At 42.5% G+C, this 20997-nt stretch overlaps 1 protein-coding gene across 1 annotated transcript in view; it reads left to right on the top strand.

Annotated features, from left to right (window-relative positions):
- Positions 1–20997, top strand: part of cfap46 (cilia and flagella associated protein 46) — a 62249-nt gene that overhangs the window by 24915 nt on the left and 16337 nt on the right. The window contains exons 26-46 of the mRNA XM_078288909.1: positions 76–211; positions 904–1087; positions 1241–1394; positions 3064–3272; positions 3471–3605; positions 4075–4236; positions 4781–4929; positions 5513–5611; positions 5700–5760; positions 6893–7045; positions 7667–7867; positions 7976–8082; positions 9848–10030; positions 10229–10367; positions 12119–12316; positions 14825–15013; positions 15683–15805; positions 16134–16316; positions 16966–17139; positions 20042–20139; positions 20465–20541. Of these exons, the coding sequence (XP_078145035.1) occupies positions 76–211; positions 904–1087; positions 1241–1394; positions 3064–3272; positions 3471–3605; positions 4075–4236; positions 4781–4929; positions 5513–5611; positions 5700–5760; positions 6893–7045; positions 7667–7867; positions 7976–8082; positions 9848–10030; positions 10229–10367; positions 12119–12316; positions 14825–15013; positions 15683–15805; positions 16134–16316; positions 16966–17139; positions 20042–20139; positions 20465–20541 (3114 nt within the window). The remainder of the gene's footprint in view (positions 1–75; positions 212–903; positions 1088–1240; positions 1395–3063; positions 3273–3470; positions 3606–4074; positions 4237–4780; positions 4930–5512; positions 5612–5699; positions 5761–6892; positions 7046–7666; positions 7868–7975; positions 8083–9847; positions 10031–10228; positions 10368–12118; positions 12317–14824; positions 15014–15682; positions 15806–16133; positions 16317–16965; positions 17140–20041; positions 20140–20464; positions 20542–20997) is intronic.

Genomic DNA, 20997 nt, shown 5'->3' with positions numbered 1-20997 from the left:
TGTAGAAAAGATGAATTTTTAATCTAGTTTTGTGTTTCTCTGTGTCTGTGCGTGCATGCATGTGTGTGTGAGCAGATGAAGATGACCTGACCCTGAGAGCAGCCATTTACAGTCTGTTGTTCTACATCCATACTGACAGAGCAGACTGGAAGACTGCTCTGCAGCTGCTGGACAAAGCCATCAGAGACATGCCCCAAACCAGACACCGGCTGTGAGTAAAGAAACACGCATAGTGAAGAGTGGAGGAAGGAGAAGAGAGGGATTGGACAGGTAGACAGGGGGGATAGATAATTGATTGATTGAGTAGGTGGGTGGAAAGATAGATAGATAGCTTGATTGATTGATTCGTTAATGGATTGACGTCCTCAAGAAGAATTTCGTTTTCTGCAGTCAGTGTATAAAGTACAGACATAGCATAAAGACAAAAAAAAAAGGATGGATGGATGGATGGATGGATTGGTTGGATGGGTGTGTGGAAGGAGAGATAGATTGATCAACTGATTGATTGACCTCCTTAGGGAGGCATTGTTTTCTATAGCCATTGCATAAAGTACAGACATAGCAGAAAAACACATACCACCCTAGAGGTTAGAAAATGTTATGGTAGGTTGTTATCAGGGCAAAACAGTCATAATCAAATATCTATAACAAGTCCTAAAAGTCCTTTGTGATTTGATATCCTGGCATGTGTTATATTTCACTATCACTGTACACCTTGGCAGCATACAAGAACCAGTATTTTCTTTGTTGCTCAGTGACAATGTTGTAATGTATAGTTATAATGTATGTTCATTGTAATGTAATGTAGTTTGTAATTCCAGAATCATTATTCGGTCACCCTTTCTTGACACGGATAACCCTGAAATTGATTTTAACATGCCAGTATCCTCTCTGTTGCCCCAGGCCCCTGCTTAAACACCGCGTATTGGTACGAGCTCGCCTGGGGCAGAGTGTGCTGATGGACATGCAGAGGTTCAAAGATGAAGGAGAGCTCTGCTGTTCACTTATGTGGCACCGGGTGGCGCCGTGTGCTGGGGATGTAATTCAACAGCTGGCCTGCTACCAGAACTCCATCACCTCTCTGTTGGTAATACCTCTGCTCTTTTTCCATGTCTGGTATGTGCATTCAGCAGAGGCAAGAATGTTAAACAGTCTCCAGCACCATCTTGTGGAGCCAACATGTCATTGCAGCTAGTAGCTCTTGTTGTCCCCTAATGTTTCTGGTGCCATCTGTGATCAGAGTGCAGAGACTCAGTGGCAGAAGGTGGGCTTTCTGCTGGAGTTTGGAGAGTGGCTGTACTGTCAGAACTTCCCCAAAGCTGATGCTCAACACCAAATTCAGTGGGCCATAGACATCCTTCTACACATGGACACTGAACAGGCAGAGGAAGCAGGTACAACTCAGTTCAAAATGTTCATTGTTTCATGAGGCAAATGCGTTAACATCTGGTTAGGTGTTCTACCTAATAATGCTATTGTATGCTCCAAACTCTTCAGGCAAACCTAAACCAAAAGGGGATAAACTGACAGATTTGGAGAATTCCCCTAGAGGTAAGCATGTAAGCGTGGCATGCAGATTTCTCAGGGGTCTTTTGCCATATGGGTTCAGTTTTGTGTGTGTGTGTGTGTGTGTGTGTGTGCGCATAAGTGCATGTATATTTTTATTTTAGGGAATCCCAAAGCGCACAGGCTTTTGGCAGAATAACACTGTGTTGTCTCTGTGATAGTCTAAGGGGAAAAAGATCTGATCCTATTTGAGAGAAGGGTCACTTCACAGTGTTGCGACAGTTGCATCAGCAATGAAATTCATTGTTTTTTCTTACATTGCAATGGTTACGCTCCCTAAAAACGAAACCAGACAAATGTTCTTCAAAGGAAAAGGAACCGACATAAGTTGACTCAAAACAACCAACGAGAAAAAGGGAGAGTTTTTTTTAGGTACCCATGTGGGTACTCAGTGAGATTTGCATAGTATAAGATGCTCGCCATGAGAGTCCACTAAATATTTCCCAAGGGACAAACAAACTGAAAACAGAAAACTAGGAGCTCTCTAAAGAACCGTCAAAAAAGAGAGGAAAAGGCAAAGTTGTTGTTGTTGTTTCTTGTAGATGAACTCCTTTGTGAAGTGCACCCTTACCAGCATGAACTCTCTGGAACATTGAGCTTAAATGGCCTAAATGATCTCAGCTGGCCAACACACAAAACACGCTCTCTCTAATGAAGTGGATTGAATCAGGGGTCCCAGTGTTTAGATCCTGAACTTGTGAGCCCTCATTTCTCAGATTTTATGACTCCAACAGAGTGCAGCATTGGCAACCCAAGATCTGGAAGTGGGTATAGTAAGAACAGAATGAATGAATGGAAAAACGGTTTGAAAGCATGATGTGTATGGTTGATAATAAATCCACAGGTTGTGCATTAGCAAATAAAATACATGAATAGGACAACACAATTTGAATAATATTTTCACCTATACAGGTTTATATTCTAAAGATTTGTGCCTCTGTGCCTCCTTTTATTTGCCATTGTTAAAAGTATAAAGGATGTAATGTTATTTCATTTATGCTTATGGATTATTTTCCATCTGGAGCAACTTCACAAATGCAGGAACATCTTTTGGGACGACCGCCAAATTATTAAAAACAATACAAACTTTGGAAGCATGCCTCTTGTTCTTTCATGTACTTGCCACACTTTCAAATGACATAGTATTCTCCTTTTTTTATGGATATTGCCCTTGTTTGAGTCTGGAAAGTCCACATCAAGGGCTCAAAAAGTCCACATGAGAGTCTGCATGGATTTATTTGGATCATCTGACTCAAATCTGGGATTAGTCCAGATTTTTGGGATTCAATCAAGGAGCACCAAGCCTAATCAGAAACCAACATCAAAATGGAGATTTAGGGTTATGTTTAACAACACCCGTAACAGAGGTAATCTCACGACGTTAAAAAGAAAATGAAATTGAACTGTCCTTTCCCTCTGCCTCTCTACCTGTTTCCTTCTTCGTAACAGTTAATTGGTACATAATGTGTATCCTTCCTCTAGAGGGCCAGTCCAAAGAGAGGGGTGCGATCCCAGTGAAACGTGAGTCCCTAGTAGGAGTCCAGGGGGTTTTATTCACACCAAGTCTGTTTAAGCTGCGGGAGGTGAGGTGCCTGGACGGCCTGGTGAGAGCACACACCCTGCTCGCCGTCATGGCAGACAGGACTTCACCCCAGCACCAGCTCAACCTACTCAGAGCCTACACATTTGTCCTGCAGACATGGCAGGTAAAGGGCACCCAAAAACTTGTTACCACATCTTTACTACAAGATTTTCAAATTATTCGCTGCGTCTGGGCTCTTCAACTGGTACTATGTAAGCTCAATACCATAACTTTGAGAATGTGGAAGAGGCTGTTCTTCAAATCCAAACTGTTTGTTGGTCGGTATGGAGCAGGCATCAATGTGCTCTGTGTGTCACTGCAGGTGTCAATGGCAACGGTGCACGAGGTCTTCAATGAGATGTCAAAGAGTCAGCCAACCCAGCCGCCTCCCTCTACTGCATCCAAAAAAGACAAAAACACAGACAAAGACAAGGGCAAAGGCAAAAAGGCCAAAGAGGTGCAGCCGGTATGTCCTACAGCTCATTTCCACAGCTCAAATTTGATTCATCATAAGTCTAGTAGAGCGTCTTAGCCACCAGTTTGCACTCTTGACAATCATGCATTGTCACTTTTCTTGCTACATGGCAATAACTGCACACAAGGTCCGAAATGAACACCTGCCAAATGCCGGTACAATTTGTCTTTCACACTGGCTGGTAACCTTTTGAGACTATAACATTTGAATGCCTTTGTTATTTACAGTCTTTGGTTTTTGCCTGTTCTCAAACTTCTCCCTCTCTGACCGTGAGTTAATCAAATCAAAGGAAACCAATGCTTCAAAATGCTCCGTTATAACATTGAAAATGGGTAGGCTGGTAGAAATTACTCATAGCAGGTATTTTTTTTTTTTTGTTTACCAGATGAGCCAAAAACTGCAAACCAGTAATAATACCAAATGTCAATTCCCTCCCCCATTTGATTGACAGCCTCCCCCCGCCGAGGAGAAACCTAAACGGCAGTTCCAGGATGAGGTGCTTCCCACCACCACAGAAGACTGGGCCCGCTACAGCTGTCCTGACCAGGCCAGGCAGACATTCAAAACCAACAGCAGCCCCCACTGTATCAATACACACAGCATCACCAAACAGGCAAGACCCTACACACATTACCCTCCACCACCATCATCTGTGGCACGGTGTTTGACTTGAGTCTAGTTTTCAGCACAGCAGGTAATGGGTATTGTATCAGTCGGCTATCCAGGGTGGAAGGCTGAGCTGCTGGAAGCATCGATTCAGCATTGACCGTGGCATTGACGAGCCATCATTTGTTGGTCCAAAGGGGATGTGCACTTATTGATCTGTGTGGATCCAGTCAGAATGTTGGCAGAGGCTTAAATCACATTATTCTAAATTAAATATGTGTCGTGATTAATTTATGTAGCTACCACCCCAGCGGGATGGAATTACATGATGAAATTAGGTTTGTTAAGCCTAGAAATGCAGCAAACATGGTGGGATAATGGGCCAATTTTAGCCCAATCTGATCTAGCAGTGGATAGCATTAATATGTAGGTTCACATTTGGTATCAAACTATTTACTCTTTACTGTAATAGTAATAGTATTTATTTGTAAAGCACTTTTCAAAACAGCGTTACAAAGTTATTTTTTCCCCCTGTGTTCATTTGGCTGTAGACTCAGAGCCTGTTCTATCTCAACCTACTGGCAAAGGAGCTGCACTCGCTCTCCCTCACCCACCTCACCCTGCCCATAATGCACCTTGCTGAGACTATTGCTCATGACCTTCTGGACAGGAGGAGCCTCTCCGACCTCTACCGTCTCAGGTAAAAACATGTCTTCATTAATGTTTCATACGGGCATCAACAGCTCCTGGCATTGTAAAAACATGTCTGCATTAATGTTTCATACGGGCATACGGGAGCAACAGCTCCTGGCATTGAGACACTATGTTATGTTTATATTTTACAGATTTTATCTTTCTCTTTTCTTTGTGAGACCAGACCTTTATCCACACACTGCACTTCACTTTGTTTTAGTGTTGTGCCAGTGTAAGAGAATGCTCTGGCTGAAGTCACTTGTGAGATGGCCATAAAGCCAGAAATAAATGCCATTTCTTCAATCAAGTAAAATCAAGTGTTGCATGAAAAACTAGGGGGTTGATGGACGTCATCTTGTGTGGCCATTAGTTACTGTTTGTTTGCTGTTGCACAGGGCAAGTGGGGGAAGGGATGGGGTCAAAACCAATCGAAGCCGATTGTCCATTTGCTTTATAGCAGTTAAAAGGCAACATCCCCCTGTCAAACATCTGTTAAGTCACACTACATGTTTCTGAAATGCTATCAGTGCTCACCGATTGACTGTCAGATACTTTCTGTATATGTCTCTTCAATCTCTTCATCTGTTTAGAATTGTGAGGATCTGTTGTCAGTTGGGTGTGGAGACATATTCACCATATTGTGAGACGCTCCTGAATCTGAGTAGCATCCAAGAACAAGAACAAATGGGGTATGTCAGCTCCACTGTAAACATTTAATGTTTGACATTTTGCTTTTATGAACAATGATATGATATGATATGATATTCATGACTCCAGGTGCCGCAAAGCCATTGCTCTCATACAGGAGAGGAGGAGCCCTCACATGACTTTCAATCAGGTCAGCCTTTTTCTCACAGAATGAATGTATCCATTTTTTACTCTAATGCTACATGTGTGAATCATTACATACAGGGTTACAAGACATGGTAAATATAAATCAAAGCACGATTTCAACCCATTGAGAGACCTACAATAGTGCAGTTTGGGTGTGAAGGAATGAACCTGATGATAATGGCCTTAGTTTAACAAGCACAGCACATTGCTATATGAACTACTGTATATAACATTACACCAACAAATCTAACCTCTGCTAAACCATTCAGTGGCCTTGTTTCTGTTACTTTGTACAACTTTGTGGACTTAAGTGGAGGGAGGTGATCAGTCCCACCATGAATCCATTCACAACGTACACCCCTATGAAACGCTCTCTACAACAGACCACAAGGTGTATTAATATTGCAGAGGTTTATTAAACCTAGAATTGAAGTGAAAGAAACGACCCTTGAAATGAATGACTTCTACTCGCTCACTCTTGGTTTTATTACAGTTGAGAGCGTGATTGGCAAGCACCCACCAGTGACTTACATCGGCGAGAGGAATTTATGCCCTAAGTGCACTTTTATAATCTGACACCGATATCTCATTATTATCCCAGGTTCATGAGAGTTGAATTACTTGTGCCATTAAACTTGGGATGGCTGTCATCACTTAAGTCAATCCTGTGAGATCACAATGAATTTTTTTTTTTTATGATAGTTATTAATGGTTGTCATTTGTCTTGTCCTTGTCCATATAGCTTATGAATGGCCTGGATTTTACATTGAAATCTAGAGGGCTCGTCCCATAAACTTTAACACGATGTGATCTGAACAGAATGCACATAATCAAATGTTTCTGCCGTTGTACCGATTTTTTCATATTGTGTGTGTGTGTGTGTGTGTGTGTGTGTGTGTGTGTGTACGTGGTTGCAAACATTATACTGCCTGCCCAGGGTTGAGGTCAGATTCTGGAAGTGGATTTTCTCCAATAATAGAAAAAGAGAAGGTTGGCCTATCCAGCCTAGTAACAAATAACAGAGGACGGATGCACTTATCATTAACAAATGAACTTTATTTTCTGTTTACATTTTGAATCTAAATAAATTAAATTAAATTAAAAGTGAATTGACCTTAACCTTGGTGTTTTCCTAGAAATCTGAGGTGGATGACAAGGCTGGGTCTGGGCGACAGAGTGCGGATGTGTGTGCTCAGGATATTTGGTTGGACAAAGCAGAGGTGTGCCTCAGCATGGGGCTCTATCAACCAGCCAGGCAGCTGCTGGCAGAGGCCCACTTGGTGGCAACGGTGAGTTGAAAGAGTGGAAGACTGTACAGTATGTACAGGAGTACCAGATGGTTGGGGTGTGCCACATCAGGAAAAATGAGATATTGTCAGGTAAATTGTCAGTCACAAAAAAGTATAATAAATTGACTTAAAGATACTTTGCTTGAGATCATCTAAACTTTCTGGCACTGAATGTTTTGTCCTATGTGGTAACCCCAACCATTTGGCACCTAAATAGGCTAAAATAAATCAGAAAATATGTTTGTAGCTATTTGACCCATGTCAGCAGACCAATATTGATTGATACCAATGTAGCTAATTTAGGAGTACAAAACAACATACCATACATCTGCTTTTTCTTCGGTGGTTCTGTTAAAGGAAAATGTCTTCTTGGAAAATATTCAACGTACAGTTTTTGGCTGTCTAATAGCAATTGTGATAAAGAGCAACTCTGAACGTCAATATATCTGTCTCTATGATAGAATAGTGCCTTTGTATCTTCAGGCAAGCAGTAGATTTTTGTGACGTATCTCTATGCTTTTTTTGTCAGCTATATTATCAGTTTTTTAGCTTATGAAGTAATTATCCTGGTTCTGCTAACATTCCACTTATGTATCTGTTTTGCTAATCCTCTCCATTCAGGAGCTGGGAGACCAGATAGCCGTGGCAAGGAGTTTGCTCAGTCTGGCCATTCTGGCCTGTGAAGAGCAGCAGCATGCCCTGGCCCTGGCCCTGCTGGACAGGGCCCAGGCCCTGGGTGGGCATGAGGAGTTCTGGTACCAGCTCACCCTCACCATGGTCAGAGCTACAGTAGGCCAGAGAGACCAGGATGCACATACCAAGGTCTGGAATCCCCTCCTTCTAACCACCTTGTAGATGTATCTTGTTTATGTAGTGAATATATGAATACGTGAATACGTTTCCCATCATGCTCATTACTTTCTTTCACAGATTGATCAGATTGTAAAACAAGGCTGTGGGGCTCTGAAGCTGGTTCAGGAGCAGCAGCTAAACCGAGTCCCAGAGCTCAGGTTCTTGATCACGTCACTAGAGATGAGGTAAAGCCACCCTGCTGTGGTAAAACTTACGCAGTGCATTATGTTTCAATGTGAAGTTGACCCTTTGAGCACTGACTAGGGTTGAGCTGAAGCCTTTCCTTCTCTGTTCTTTTACTTTAAAGCTGTACTATCTAGTTTTTGTAAGACAAAATGACACATACAATAACCATTTGATAAATACTTGGTGCTTGTTTAAAATCTCACCACATAAACAAAAACAGCCTTTTGAAGCAAAGTGACTCACCAATAATCCTATAAGATGCTTCTTTGTAATCTAAATGTGGTGGAACAGTTTATTCTTTCTATAATAAGACTATATTATAAACCTTTTTACATTTTAGTGGTTCCAATTCCCTTCCTAAAACTACACAGAGCAACTTTAAAGTCGAGATGAAATGAAAAATGCCTTTTTAACCCTTTTATATCACATCCCTGGTCATATTGTGCACCTATTTAACAATATATGCCAAAAAAAAATACAAAAAATCTATTTCTTTGTATTCTTATATCAAAATTCAATCATGTTTTCTTCCTGTAAAACAAAATATGCCGTGTGCTTATGTAAGCAGGACTCAACCAATTTCAACCAATAATATCATGACATCCACCCATCGATCAATCTTCAACTTTTAGCGCACAGAGCTAAGATTCATTAGTTAGCTAGCTAGCAACAGCATGGTACTTCGGTGTGTCTTCGGGTGTTATGACACGCCCACTTTTCAACGTTCAAATCAAATTCCTCCCAACATTATGTCCCGCCTGTCTTTCCTGTTTCACTTGGAAATACGTCACGATACGGAAGTTAGATACTCTCGAAATGCTGTTTCATCTCAACTTTAACTATTATTTGGGAAATTGTGAAACTGACTCCAGATTAGTGTCAATGTCAATGGGCGGTATTTTCGTGAAGGCGCATGGCTGGTTTTGCACCAGCGAAGTGGCATTTTCAAGCGCTCACATTTTTTTTTTCTTGCCTACATCTGTTTATTATTTTGGAGACTTGCCGTGAACCTGACTGTGCCTAAGTTGGTGGAGAGGTGCAGTAAGTAGTTTAGTAGGCAGTCGGGTGTGTCAGTATGAATTAAGCACAGTGCAATTCTGCACCTCCCGCACAACGACATCAGTTTCCTGTTGGGAGAGAAAATACCACTCCGGACTGTTCTTTTCCATCACCAAATTGTCGCCGTGGCACAGAGCGCACTCCTTTTAAAAGGGAAAGAAAAGAGGTGATGTGATTGATCATGATTGAAGTCAGACCCACCACACCTACTGATAACGTATTCCTCCTTAATCCAGCTCTGTTTCCAACTGCACTGCAGGTGCACCGCGCGCCTCTGGCCATGAAATGACCAAAAATCAGTTGCCATGCCCTGTGCGCTCACAGTGTGCGCCTTTTACTGCTCTTAGTGCCATGCACCGTTAATTCTCAAAATGGAGCCCCTTGTTTCATGCAGTGTTATGACTATGGACTTGTTGACCTGATATTATACTCTAATAAAGGTTGACTGGCTATTGCATGTATAGTAGTAAATGTGACAGACTTTTCCTCACGTTGTACAGCATGGCCCTAACACTGCCAATTTTAAGGGTTAGAATCCCTCTGGGGCCACCCATGCTAAAAATCTATGTATTCATGATATTGTAAGGCATTTTGGATAAAAGCATCCACTAAATGGCATATGTTGTTAACGTCTAAAACTTTAGCCAAGCACACTCATATGAGCAGGCGTCTAGATTTAATATGCTATATTCTGTTGCCTTCCAGAGGCGCAGTGGAATGTATACATGCTATTGCTGGCGGTGAACCTGGAGAGACACTCTGCACCCAGGCAGTCCAGAGGCTGATGGCTGCCTGTGATACACTCAGAGAGAGTTCCAGTGGATTCATTAAACTGGACTATAGAGAACAGGCAGCAGAGGCCCATGTGGAGTACGCACAGGGACTGAGGTTAGTCAGTTCCTATACTGGTCTCATCTGAATCAAAGCCTGCGTAGGTGGCTGATGACTGGGGTTTGCTATAAAGAATAATAATAAGGAAAGTATTTGAAAGTCAATTTCAACTCACATGCTCATTTGCTATGTCACTCACACAATCATACATTGTTTTCTCTGTCTTTGACAACTCTTACCAATATTCCTCCACAGAATCTTAGCCAGCCATAGTACTGATATAGAGGGGAAACGGCGCTACCTGTTGGATGCCTACTCCCAAATGCAGCTAGCTGTCACAGTGCAGGAACATGTGGTGCTGAATGCGCAGAGCCTGCTGCCTCCGCAGGAAGAGGTAAATACAGCACACATGTCCCCCGAACATCCATCTCCCATTGTGATCATGACTTTGCGAAAGCCTTAGGGGCATTTCATTTCCCACAGCTTCTGAGAAACTTCATGTTTTCTACTATCCACACTCATTTTAACCAATGACTGCCACTCAACCAGACTTTTTTTTAGATGCTTATCAACAGATAGCTAAAAATCGAGACCAGAAAGCGTGTACTGGAAACAGGCAGCAGGCATTCCTCATTGTAACAGAATCTCTCTTGAACAACTGTGAAAATTACATTTGCCTGGCTGTTACACTCCAGCTCCTAAACAGAGTTCTGGCTATCAGTGTTGGCCCAGTAAGGACACACAGATGGCAACATTTTTGATCCTATTTAGAGAAGTATCTGAGCATGTTTAGAATGTTGAGAAATGGGATTTGCTTGTGAAAAGGCCTGTTTATGGCCGACTGTCAGAGAGAGAGGCTTGATTTGCTGCCTGGCCCCCTAAATCCGTAGCTGCCAGCACCTGGCTGCCAGCACCTAAGTGATTTACAATGTTCATCTAGCCATTTGTTTCAATGCACATTTTCTTACAACAGTCTTGTTGAAGATTGCATAGGATGCCAACATCCAAAATGAGAGAACAAATCACAATTACGTTGCTTCATGATGTTGTTAAAGCCCTGCTCCTGAATGTACGTGATATCTCAGCTAAATTACTGTGTGTGTGTGTTTGGGCATGTGTGTGTACATGCACACATCTGTGCACATATTTGGGTCTGCTCCAGATCTCAAGCCATGGCTTAACAATGTTCTGACACAAACAGATAAAGCCTCCATCAGTTTGTCAACAACAGATGGGTGCGAGAACCATATTCTCTCCACACAGAATCCAAACTATCATACAGACGAGGTTATCCGAGGGCTTCAGTGCCAGAGACGGACTGGGCATGACACTGGCTGCCTCTTGAATTTACATGTTGATGGAATCATGAAAGAACAATTGATTGAACTCCCACACCTGTTGTAAATCCTCGTAGAATTGGGTTTTTGATTAAATCTTGTGTGAATGTTTGACTCGGCCTTGGGGAGGTTGAATTGTACCAGTGGGTTCTCAGCAGATGGTGCTGCTGCCCCAGTAAGTTATGACACCCATCCCACATTGGAAATGGCAGTTAACGTCTGCAACTACAGAAGTTGCCTGCTCAGTTTGCTGGAGCTGGGCTGCTTTTCATTCCATATTGCATTCCATCTTGTTTAAATTAGTGATTCTCAATTGCTTTCGCATCAGAGCCCAAATTTCTCATTTGCCATGAAGTCGGTGTCTCACTATATCAGATCACACGTTTCACCTAAGTTGATATTTTTCCATGACCCTATCATGTGCAACCCACTTCTGCGTTCCGGTCCACCAGTTAAGAACACTAGTTTCACTGACCATCTAAATACCATTCATAGATTTTTTATTGTATAAGAAATGTGCTTCTGATCCCAGGTTGGTCACCCAAAGCAAATGAGCTGCTGTGTACTCAAGTTATTGCAAACAATCTCATCAATCATTTACATCTGTATTCCTTGATTTTTATATTCTTATATATTATGTGTTCAATATGCTAAAATAAGTTAATATGTATATTTCAGGTGTGTGTTACTTTGGTTTCCTACAGTATCCACTGCATGTGCATGTGTATGTGTGCTTCTGTGTGCCTATGGGTATGTGTGTATTTACTAATTTCTGTGATTATGGCGGTGTGTTTTCTACCCTTGCCAGAGTCATGGGCCGTCACTGGCAGCCATGCGGAGGCTGCTTCGCCTGCGGCTGGCCCAGGCAGACTTTTCCCTGGCCATGCTGGAGCAGCTGTGTGCTGAGGAGAAGAGCCACGCTCTGGTCTGGGACAGGAAGGCCTCTGTTGAGATAGCGCTGGAGGAGTTTACACGCTGCACGCCCGACCCCAACTCTACAGAACAGGTTAGGCAGTGGACAAGCAGTTTAAACCCTGGCCAAATTTGAAATATTTGATTTGATTTTGACTCAAACTTGCCTGGTACAGTGGAGTTAACTGAAATGTTGCAAAAGTATTACCCTTGCCCTGTAATACCTGTTAATGTAATGAATTGACGGATAATGTTAAAACCTCTTCAGACTGATATCGTATTAACTGGAAATTACTTAATTATAAGGGTGTAACATTTTCTTTTTAACGCTAGAAAGGCCAAGTTGCAGTTAATTGACAGCTGTTTTGAATATATAATTGAAATATCTTGCCTTTCAAAATGTTCCTCCGTGACTTTTCCAAGACCCACTTCCTGTACAAGCCAGTGTACAGGAAGGTGGATTTTCGCCCACAAAATCCATTGGCCTTTCTAGTGTTAAAATTATTTGAATATCGGTGTGAAGATGTTGTTACATTATCCATCAATTTATTATATTAACAGCTTTTATTACATTCAACCCATTTGGATAGACATTTTGTAACATTTTGACCAATTATTAAAGCTGCACTAGGCAAGATATTTGTGTAAAAATACACCCGTTATCAGTCTAAATGAAAAAGAGGCGCTGCAACAGAGAAAAGCGGCCTATCCCCTCTAATTGAGATGGAGTAGATTCGGCCTATTTGCCTAAATTAATTTCAGGTTTCAGTTATGGTCACCAGCGAGAAATCTTTTCAGTGCACAGGAAGCAATGAATCAAAAGAACGAAATACAAATTTACTTCTAAACAGCATCTTACGCAATGTCCTGAAACTCCAGATAAAGCTGGACTCACCAACGATGGTTGAACCTACTGAGAAAAGATTTTTTTCACCCCTACCAGCCATTAAGAAGAAGAAATTTAGGTCAGAGAATGGTACAGTTCATCGATGTCATGGGTCATGATTTCTGGGTAATGAAGTCCTTCAAACTTTCTAAACTTAAGTTGTTTCCCACTGCCACTTGGGGCCACCAAAGTACAAAGTTGCCAAGTGCAGCTTTAAATGATCTGAAATTCATTACATTACATCAGTTGCTACATGCCATTCTGGAATCATGGCAACACATATTTGACTTCCAGAAACATGACAACTAGCAGCTAGCAGCCTAGTCTAGTCAGTCTAGTCACCTGATAGTTACAGTACATAACAATTTCCTTCATTCTTAATGGGATCATTGCCAGTCAACACATGTTTGGAAAGCTACATAGGATACTGCCGATTGCGTCACTCAGCGCTTTGAATTGGAAATTGCTCAATTAATATTAATGGTGTAGATGATGAGGCTGAGATGGGCTTGCAGGGATGTGAACATGCAAAGTATAGTATTCCAGCAGACCTCATGTCAGTCTTGTTGAGCAGTATAATCATATGTCGCTGATAATGGAAGGACTCAAGCATATTCTTTCTATCTCTCTTTTTCCATCTCTTTTCATCTCTCTATCTCTCATTCCAATTTCTCATCTCTCTCAGTGTTGCTTCATTCTCTCTCTCACCTCTCTCTCTCTCTCTCTCTCTCTCTCTCTCTCTCTCTCTCTCTCTCTCTCTCTCTGCCTGTCTCTCTCACTCTCCAAAATGACTCTTCAAATCTCTTAAATGGCAACAGCAGAGGGATCAATACTGGCTGTGATGAAACTTGTATCTAGAGTACTCACTTCATGTTATCTCCACAGCCACCCTGCCTCCTTCCTGTCCAATAATGCTGCTACTGATCCAATACAATGGCTTTTGCCTTTGAAAAAGAAAAGAAATCTGCCAATACTGTGGGTGGGATTTGCTTGCGAAATGAGATTCTTTTCAGCCAAGAGCTGGACATCAATCAATGCTCTTTCGAATACAGAGAAGTTTGTTGGGTTCCTCCTCTGTCTTTGTGTGATTGTTTTAGTAGATCCTGATTAAAGAGGTTGAAGAGAATTACATCACATAGCAAAAACTACTGCCTCTTAAGTGATATTGATTACCTACTGTACTTTTCAATTCAAACTATTACTTAAAGGAGCATTGAGTAATCTGTGACCTTTATCAGCCTTTATTGTCGACTAGTAGGAACTGCAACAACATCAATAGAACTTATCTCCTCCTGCACAAGTCTCTGGCACAGCCCCACTCCTCTCACCCCTCCCATGATGCTCGCCTGTAATTGACACAAACAAAGTCGCATTACACAACACAGATGAGTAAACTAGCTTGTTAGGGCAGAGATCCAGCAGAAACGTCTAGTGAAGAGGTAATATAGCACCAAGCAAAATACTGTAATAATAATACTGTTTTGCCATTTGCTTTTTTGGAGTTGACTTGAAATTCCAATGGGGGAGGGTGAGGCAGATGAGTTTGGAAAGCCAGAAATTGCAGTGACTGGGCTATCCCCCCCACCCCACCCTTTCTCCTCAAATACCCTGTTGACTGTAGCCTCCTTCTACCTCCTGCTTCTCTGAATCCCTCTGTGTCTGTTTGTCTATGAGCTCTCACCTCATTTGACCTTCCTCCCTTGTGTCCCCGTCCAGGAATGGGTGTGTGTGGGCAGGACCTTGGGGCAGGCGGCCCTGGGCCAACTGGCTGCGGTGAGCCTTCGCTCCCTGGACAACGTGGAGACCAGAGCTCGCTGCTTGGGCCTTATGGGAAAGTGCCTGAGGCTGCTGGCGGTGCAGAAGGACCCCCTTTATCCCTCCACACTCTGGGACAGACACAACCAGGCATGTAACATAAACGCTAATAAATACACTCGTAAATAATACTCATGCACACATGTGTAACACATGTACCAGGGTTCCCAATGGTAAAGGAATGTCTGGAATATGATGACATTTTCAGAGGTGTATTCCAAACAGAAAGTTCATGGAATTTGATGAATTCTCTGTAGAATCAGGGAATTATATGAGTGGCTCACACAGGAATATATCAAAATGTATCTTGTTTCACACATTCATTGCATTAGATGGTGGTTTTCAGCTGTTTTTCTCCACAGCAAGCCCGACTTTTATGGAAACCAGACTGTTTACCCCTTTAGAAGTTTTCTGAGCTGAAAAACAACATTAACAAACCAGGAAGGAATCAAATTTTTAGGCCATGGAAGCACTGTCATGGAAAGTCATAGAAAAGTCATGGAATTTTACATGAGGGCCATCATGGGAACCCTGATGTACACACACACTCTCAGACGCGCACACGCAGACACACACCAATGGGCAAATAACCTTGAAACAGTTCCAACATAGGGTTAGAAGCTTATAGTGATTAGGGAGATGATGTCGGCTTACTTCATTTAAAACAGAGGAGCTCAGGTGTTCATGGTCTGTGATCATGAGGGGATTGTAAACTAATCATGGTCATTATTCTGTGGTCTTGAACTGAACCCTGTGCAGGAGGAGGCCTGGACTGACCCTAAAGCCGTTCCTGTGGAGAAGGAGGATTTAGGGAGAGAGACTGGCAGAGAATCAAGCAGAACAGAGCCCAGGACGCGCTCTGCCAAAAGTGCTGAGCTGCAGGTATATACCTCCTGACAAGTGACCCCATCACTCCTGACTCGCCTCTAATCTAACGTCTTTATACTCAGGCTCACCTCACATCAGATACCCCAGAAGTGATTCCCTAGGCATTCTGCATAGTTTTCATATTGAAAGATAACACTGAGAGATCAACTGTCCACATAAAACTTGGTTCAGAATAAAAGAGCAGCAACATGCGTCAGTTATGGATGATTTCCTGGGATTCACTTTGATAACCGCCTGCATTTATGTGTGTGGATATGTGCCTGTCTGCGTGCGTGTGTGTGTGTGTGTGTGTATGTGTCTGTGACATCTCTTTATTGTGCAGCGGAGGAGGCGTGGAGCCCAGCAGCTGTTGGCCCAAGCCAGTGAGACGTTGGCCCAGGCCATCACCCTGTGTCTCCAACACAAGCTGCCTTCCTCCATCCTGGCCGATGCCTGCCTCAACATGCTGGAGTGCCACGGCCAGTTTGACCCTGTGGCTGCCGGTCAATATCTAGCCCTGTTTCAGGTACGTTTCAGGTTAGGTGTGTCAGAATTTAATGTGCATGCATGCTATTATTATTACAGTGTGCAGTGCATTTTTTTTTTTTTTACCTTTATTGAGCTAAATGAAAACCTTGCTTCTTTTTTCACTCTGTATTCACTCTAGATTCAATCTATCAGATTTCAGAGAATTTGACTTGGCAACCTTCCAGTCACAAGTCTGCTTGTCTAACCTCGAGGCCAGTGGTTCTCATAGTGGAGGGGTCCTTGAGGGATTTCTACAGACTCTACAGAAAAATGAGGAATAGTTTAACAGTTTTCTAGGAATTATCTGATAGAGAATGTATAAGAATGACTATTCTAATCATAGGTTTCACTCTCACCACTATTATCTCCCCATGTATAGTGTAGACAGTTCTGCAATTCAGTACTTAATAAACAAAAATCTTCTCATATAGGTCCCTGGGACTAAATTAATGTGAGTGTGTGTGAGAACCCCTGCTCTAGGCAGCCATCGCCCTGTTGGCATGCAGCCCTGTGTGTCTGTGTGCACAGCACAGCCTGGTGCATCTGTAACTGCACATCATCTTAGCTTATTCTTCAAGTTATCATCAGCTAATTCCTGGCATTACCATTTCCTAAAACAAATCCTTCATCTTCCCTTTCATTTGCAGAGCTGCTGCAGCGCTGCTATGATGGCTGAGGTCCTGAGTTGTGCCTGCGCTGACACCAGTGTGTCCCAGCTCTCGGCTCTGCTCGGCCTCCGCAGGAAGCTGCTCCTCTCGCAGGAGGAGAGGCCCAGCAGCATGCTGAAGGGAGCGGAGGACTCCCTCAACAGCCTCTCCAAGGTACAGGCCCACCAAACTCCCCCACTCATGATTTATGGATGCTGTCATACCCAGTTCAGTAAATTCCCTTGATGGTGATATGTAATTGTCCCTTGCTCTGAATGAAGGATTCCAAAATCACATAGACTAGAAGAGGCGCAAACACACTTTTGCTTAGAAGATGCTCCAACTTGCCGTAGTTTTATGTCTGACTGAGTGAAGACACATTCTTGTGAAAACAACAACTCAAGACCAATACATTATATACTGAACAAAAATATAAACGCAACACTTTCGTTTTTGCTCCCATTTTTCACGAGTTGAAATAAAAGATCTAAGACTTTTTCTATGCACACAAAAGGCTTATTTCTCTCAAATTTTGTTTACAAATTTGTTTAAATCCGTGTTAGTGAGCACTTCTCCTTTGCCAAGATAATCCATCCACCTGACAGGTGTGGCATATCACGATGCTGATTAAACAGCATGATTATTGCACAGGTGTGCCTTGGGCTGGTCACAATAAAAGGCCACTCTAAAATGTGCAGTTTTATCTTGAAAAGAGACATTTATTAGGCCCTGAACTATGGATCTCACATGACTAGGGCTACAGATATGCATTTTTTGAAAACCAGTCAGTATCTGGTGTGACCACCATTTGCCTCATGCAGTGCGACACATCTCCTTCGCATAGAGTTGATCAGGTTGTTGATTGTGGCCTGTGGAATGTCGGTCCACTCCTCTTCAATGGCTGTGCGAAGTTGCTGGATATTGGCAGGAATCGGAACACGCTGTCGTACACGCCGATCCAGAGCATCCCAAACATGCTCAATGGGTGACATGTCTGGTGAGTATGCAGGCCGTGCAAGAACTGGAATGTTTTCAGCTTCCAGGAATTGTGTACAGATCCTCGCAACACGGGGCTGTGCATTATCATGCTGCAACATGAGGTGATGGCGGTGGATGAATGGAACGACAATGGGCCTCAGGATCTCGTCACGGTATCTCTGTGCATTCAAATTGCCATCAATAAAATGCACCTGTGTTCGTTGTCCGTAGCTTATGCCTGCCCATACCATAACCCCACCGCCACCATGGGGCACTCTGTTCACAACGTTGACATCAGCAAACCGCTCGCCCACACGACGCCATACACGCTGTCTGCCATCTGCCTGGTACAGTGAAAACCGGGATTCATCTGTGAAGAGAACACTTCTCCAAAGTGCCAGACGCCATTGAAGGTGAACATTTGCCCACTCAAGTCGGTTACGACGACGAACTGCAGTCAGGTCAAGACCCTGGTGAGGACAACGAGCACACAGATGAGCTTCCCTGAGACGGTTTCTGACAGTTTGTGCAGAAATTCTTTGATTTTGCAAACCAACTGTTGCATCAGCTGTCCGGGTGGCTGGTCTCAGACGATCTCGCAGGTGAAGAAGCCGGATGTGGAGGTCCTGGGCTGGCGTGGTTACACGTGGTCTGCGGTTGTGAGGCCTGTTGGATGTACTGCCAAATTCTCAGAAACAACACTGGAGACGGCTTATGGTAGTGAAATGAACATTCAATTCACGGGCAGCAGCTCTGGTGGACATTCCTGCAGTCAGCATGCCAATTGCACGCTCCCTCAAAACTTGTGACATCTGTGGCATTGTGTTGTGATAAAACTGCACATTTTAGAGTGGCCTTTTATTGTGACCAGCCCAAGGCACACCTGTGCAATAATCATGCTGTTTAATCAGCATCTTGATATGCCACACCTGGGTGTGGCATATCAAGGTGGATGGATTATCTTGGCAAAGGAGAAGTGCTCACTAACCTGGATTTAAACAAATTTGTGAACAAAATTTGAGAGAAATAAGCCTTTTGTGTGCATAGAAAGTCTTAGATCTTTTATTTCAACTCATGAAAAATGGGAGCAAAAACAAAAGTGTTGCGTTTATATTTTTGTTCAGTGTAGAAATTTCACACTTACACCACAGGTTCCCCCGAAGCAGTAGATGATCTGACCTTGCTGCATAAATTTGCATATTAATGAGGGAAAACTGATTTTCTTAAAACTGTTATAACTTTAAGATCTTCATATTAATATCACCCATGTGTTATATGAAGACAAGTATGTTGAATATCAATTAATGAATGCATTAATTAGCGTAATCAATGACGCTATTAGCATAGCTGGTTATGTTTAATATATCATGGTGATTATGACGGGACATTAGGCAGCTCAAGTGCCTATTGTTATTGGGTCGTAATTGGGTTATAATAAAGAATGGCATTTGGGTCTTGTGACCTTCATCAGCAATTAGAAATAATAAATACTATCAGCATCAGATGGTAATAAATGATTAGCATATCATCTAAATGAAAATTGAATAACTGAAATGTCATAACGCTATCATAGCTTTAAAGATATATTTGTAATTTTTGATCTTGTTCAAATTGAAATGCATAGAAATAGCCCCTTTTCCATATATCTGAGGTGGTGCATCTCTTGTTAAGTTCTTAGATGACAGGCGCTTTTTTTCATGTTTCTGAAATCAGAGCATTAAGACTAACATCTCGCCCTCTCTGTTATGTAACCTAGAATCTCTTTATTCAGGCTTCTGTTTGAAGGGCTGTTTGGCAAAGGGGGCATTTTTCCCTTTTTTGTTCTGTACAGAAGCTTAAGAAAACCCACACACAAAAAAAATAAATAAAACACTTTCAAAGGCTCTGTCTTATTTTGTGGCTTGTGCTTTGTTTTGTTTCCTTGTTTTGTTTTGTTGCGTATTGCATAATGTTGTTTTGTGGTTGATTGTTGATTAGTTAGGTCCAGGTAGGCTTGTTCTCTGTAAAGTCTTTTGAGACATATTTGTGATGAAGGGATACTTTGACTATACATTATACAGTCAAACTTGTGACGTTGCATTGGCCTTCTGTTCTGCAGGCCTACAGCCACCTGACCATCAATCCCAACCACCTAAACATCCTTGGAGAGCTGCCGCCCAACCTGAAGATCCTGCTGCTTCAGCATACTGAGGATGGGTACTGTCTGTTTGTCTCTGTCTGTTTGCTCTCCCCCTATGCCATGCTGTAAACTCTGGCCCCATCTTCCTCTGGCTGTCTGTTTGGTGTATGAGTATATGACAGCAGGTCACTGGTCACAGTAGGTTTAGACTACAGCCATATCTGGAGCAGAAGGAGACTGCAATGTGGCAGACAGGCCACTAGAGGGCTAATGGTTCAAACTATCTGCAGTTGTGTATGCAAGAGGAATGCAGCTATGCTATTTGGAATTAAGTATCTCAAATTAACTTTAGTGAAAAAGTGTGTTCTGCTTTTTTTTTCTTTTTTTTTTTTTTGTTTTCAGGTCAGAACTGTATGGCGCCTTCTATGAGAAGGCCAAACCTACAGAAAATCAGAAAGGGAAGGCTGTGCAAATTACAGGTGAGGCTTGCTGTGCATTTTTTTACATGAATGTTCTTAATTTTAGCTGCAGTCAGTCTTCCTACCTTTATGACAGATGCAGGCCATTTCAAAGCAGGGCATTTTTTAAGGTGTGTATGTGAGTTATACTTATACTGCATCTAATTGGTTCCATAGCTCCAGGAAAATATGGCCCTCATTTGACACACAGTGCCACATGCAGCATTGTTGTCAGCATTCAAATGGAACCAGATGAAATTAGTATTCCCATGCAACATTTATCTGTAAGGCAGATGAAAAGTTCAGATTTAATGAAGACAAGGAGAGAGCAAAAGAGATGAAGTGCATAGCAAACCACCTGGACTTTCCCTTTGACCTCTTTGCTACTGGCCTGACATGGGAACATCAGCTTTCATAAGTCAAACAAATCCCCCCAGCGCATTAGCATATTACCCGCTCAAATGACCTTTCTTGGGA

This window comes from Centroberyx gerrardi, chromosome 15 (genome assembly GCF_048128805.1).
Source record: "Centroberyx gerrardi isolate f3 chromosome 15, fCenGer3.hap1.cur.20231027, whole genome shotgun sequence".
NCBI lineage: Eukaryota > Metazoa > Chordata > Actinopteri > Beryciformes > Berycidae > Centroberyx > Centroberyx gerrardi.
This window is presented reverse-complemented; position numbering and strand designations above follow the sequence as displayed.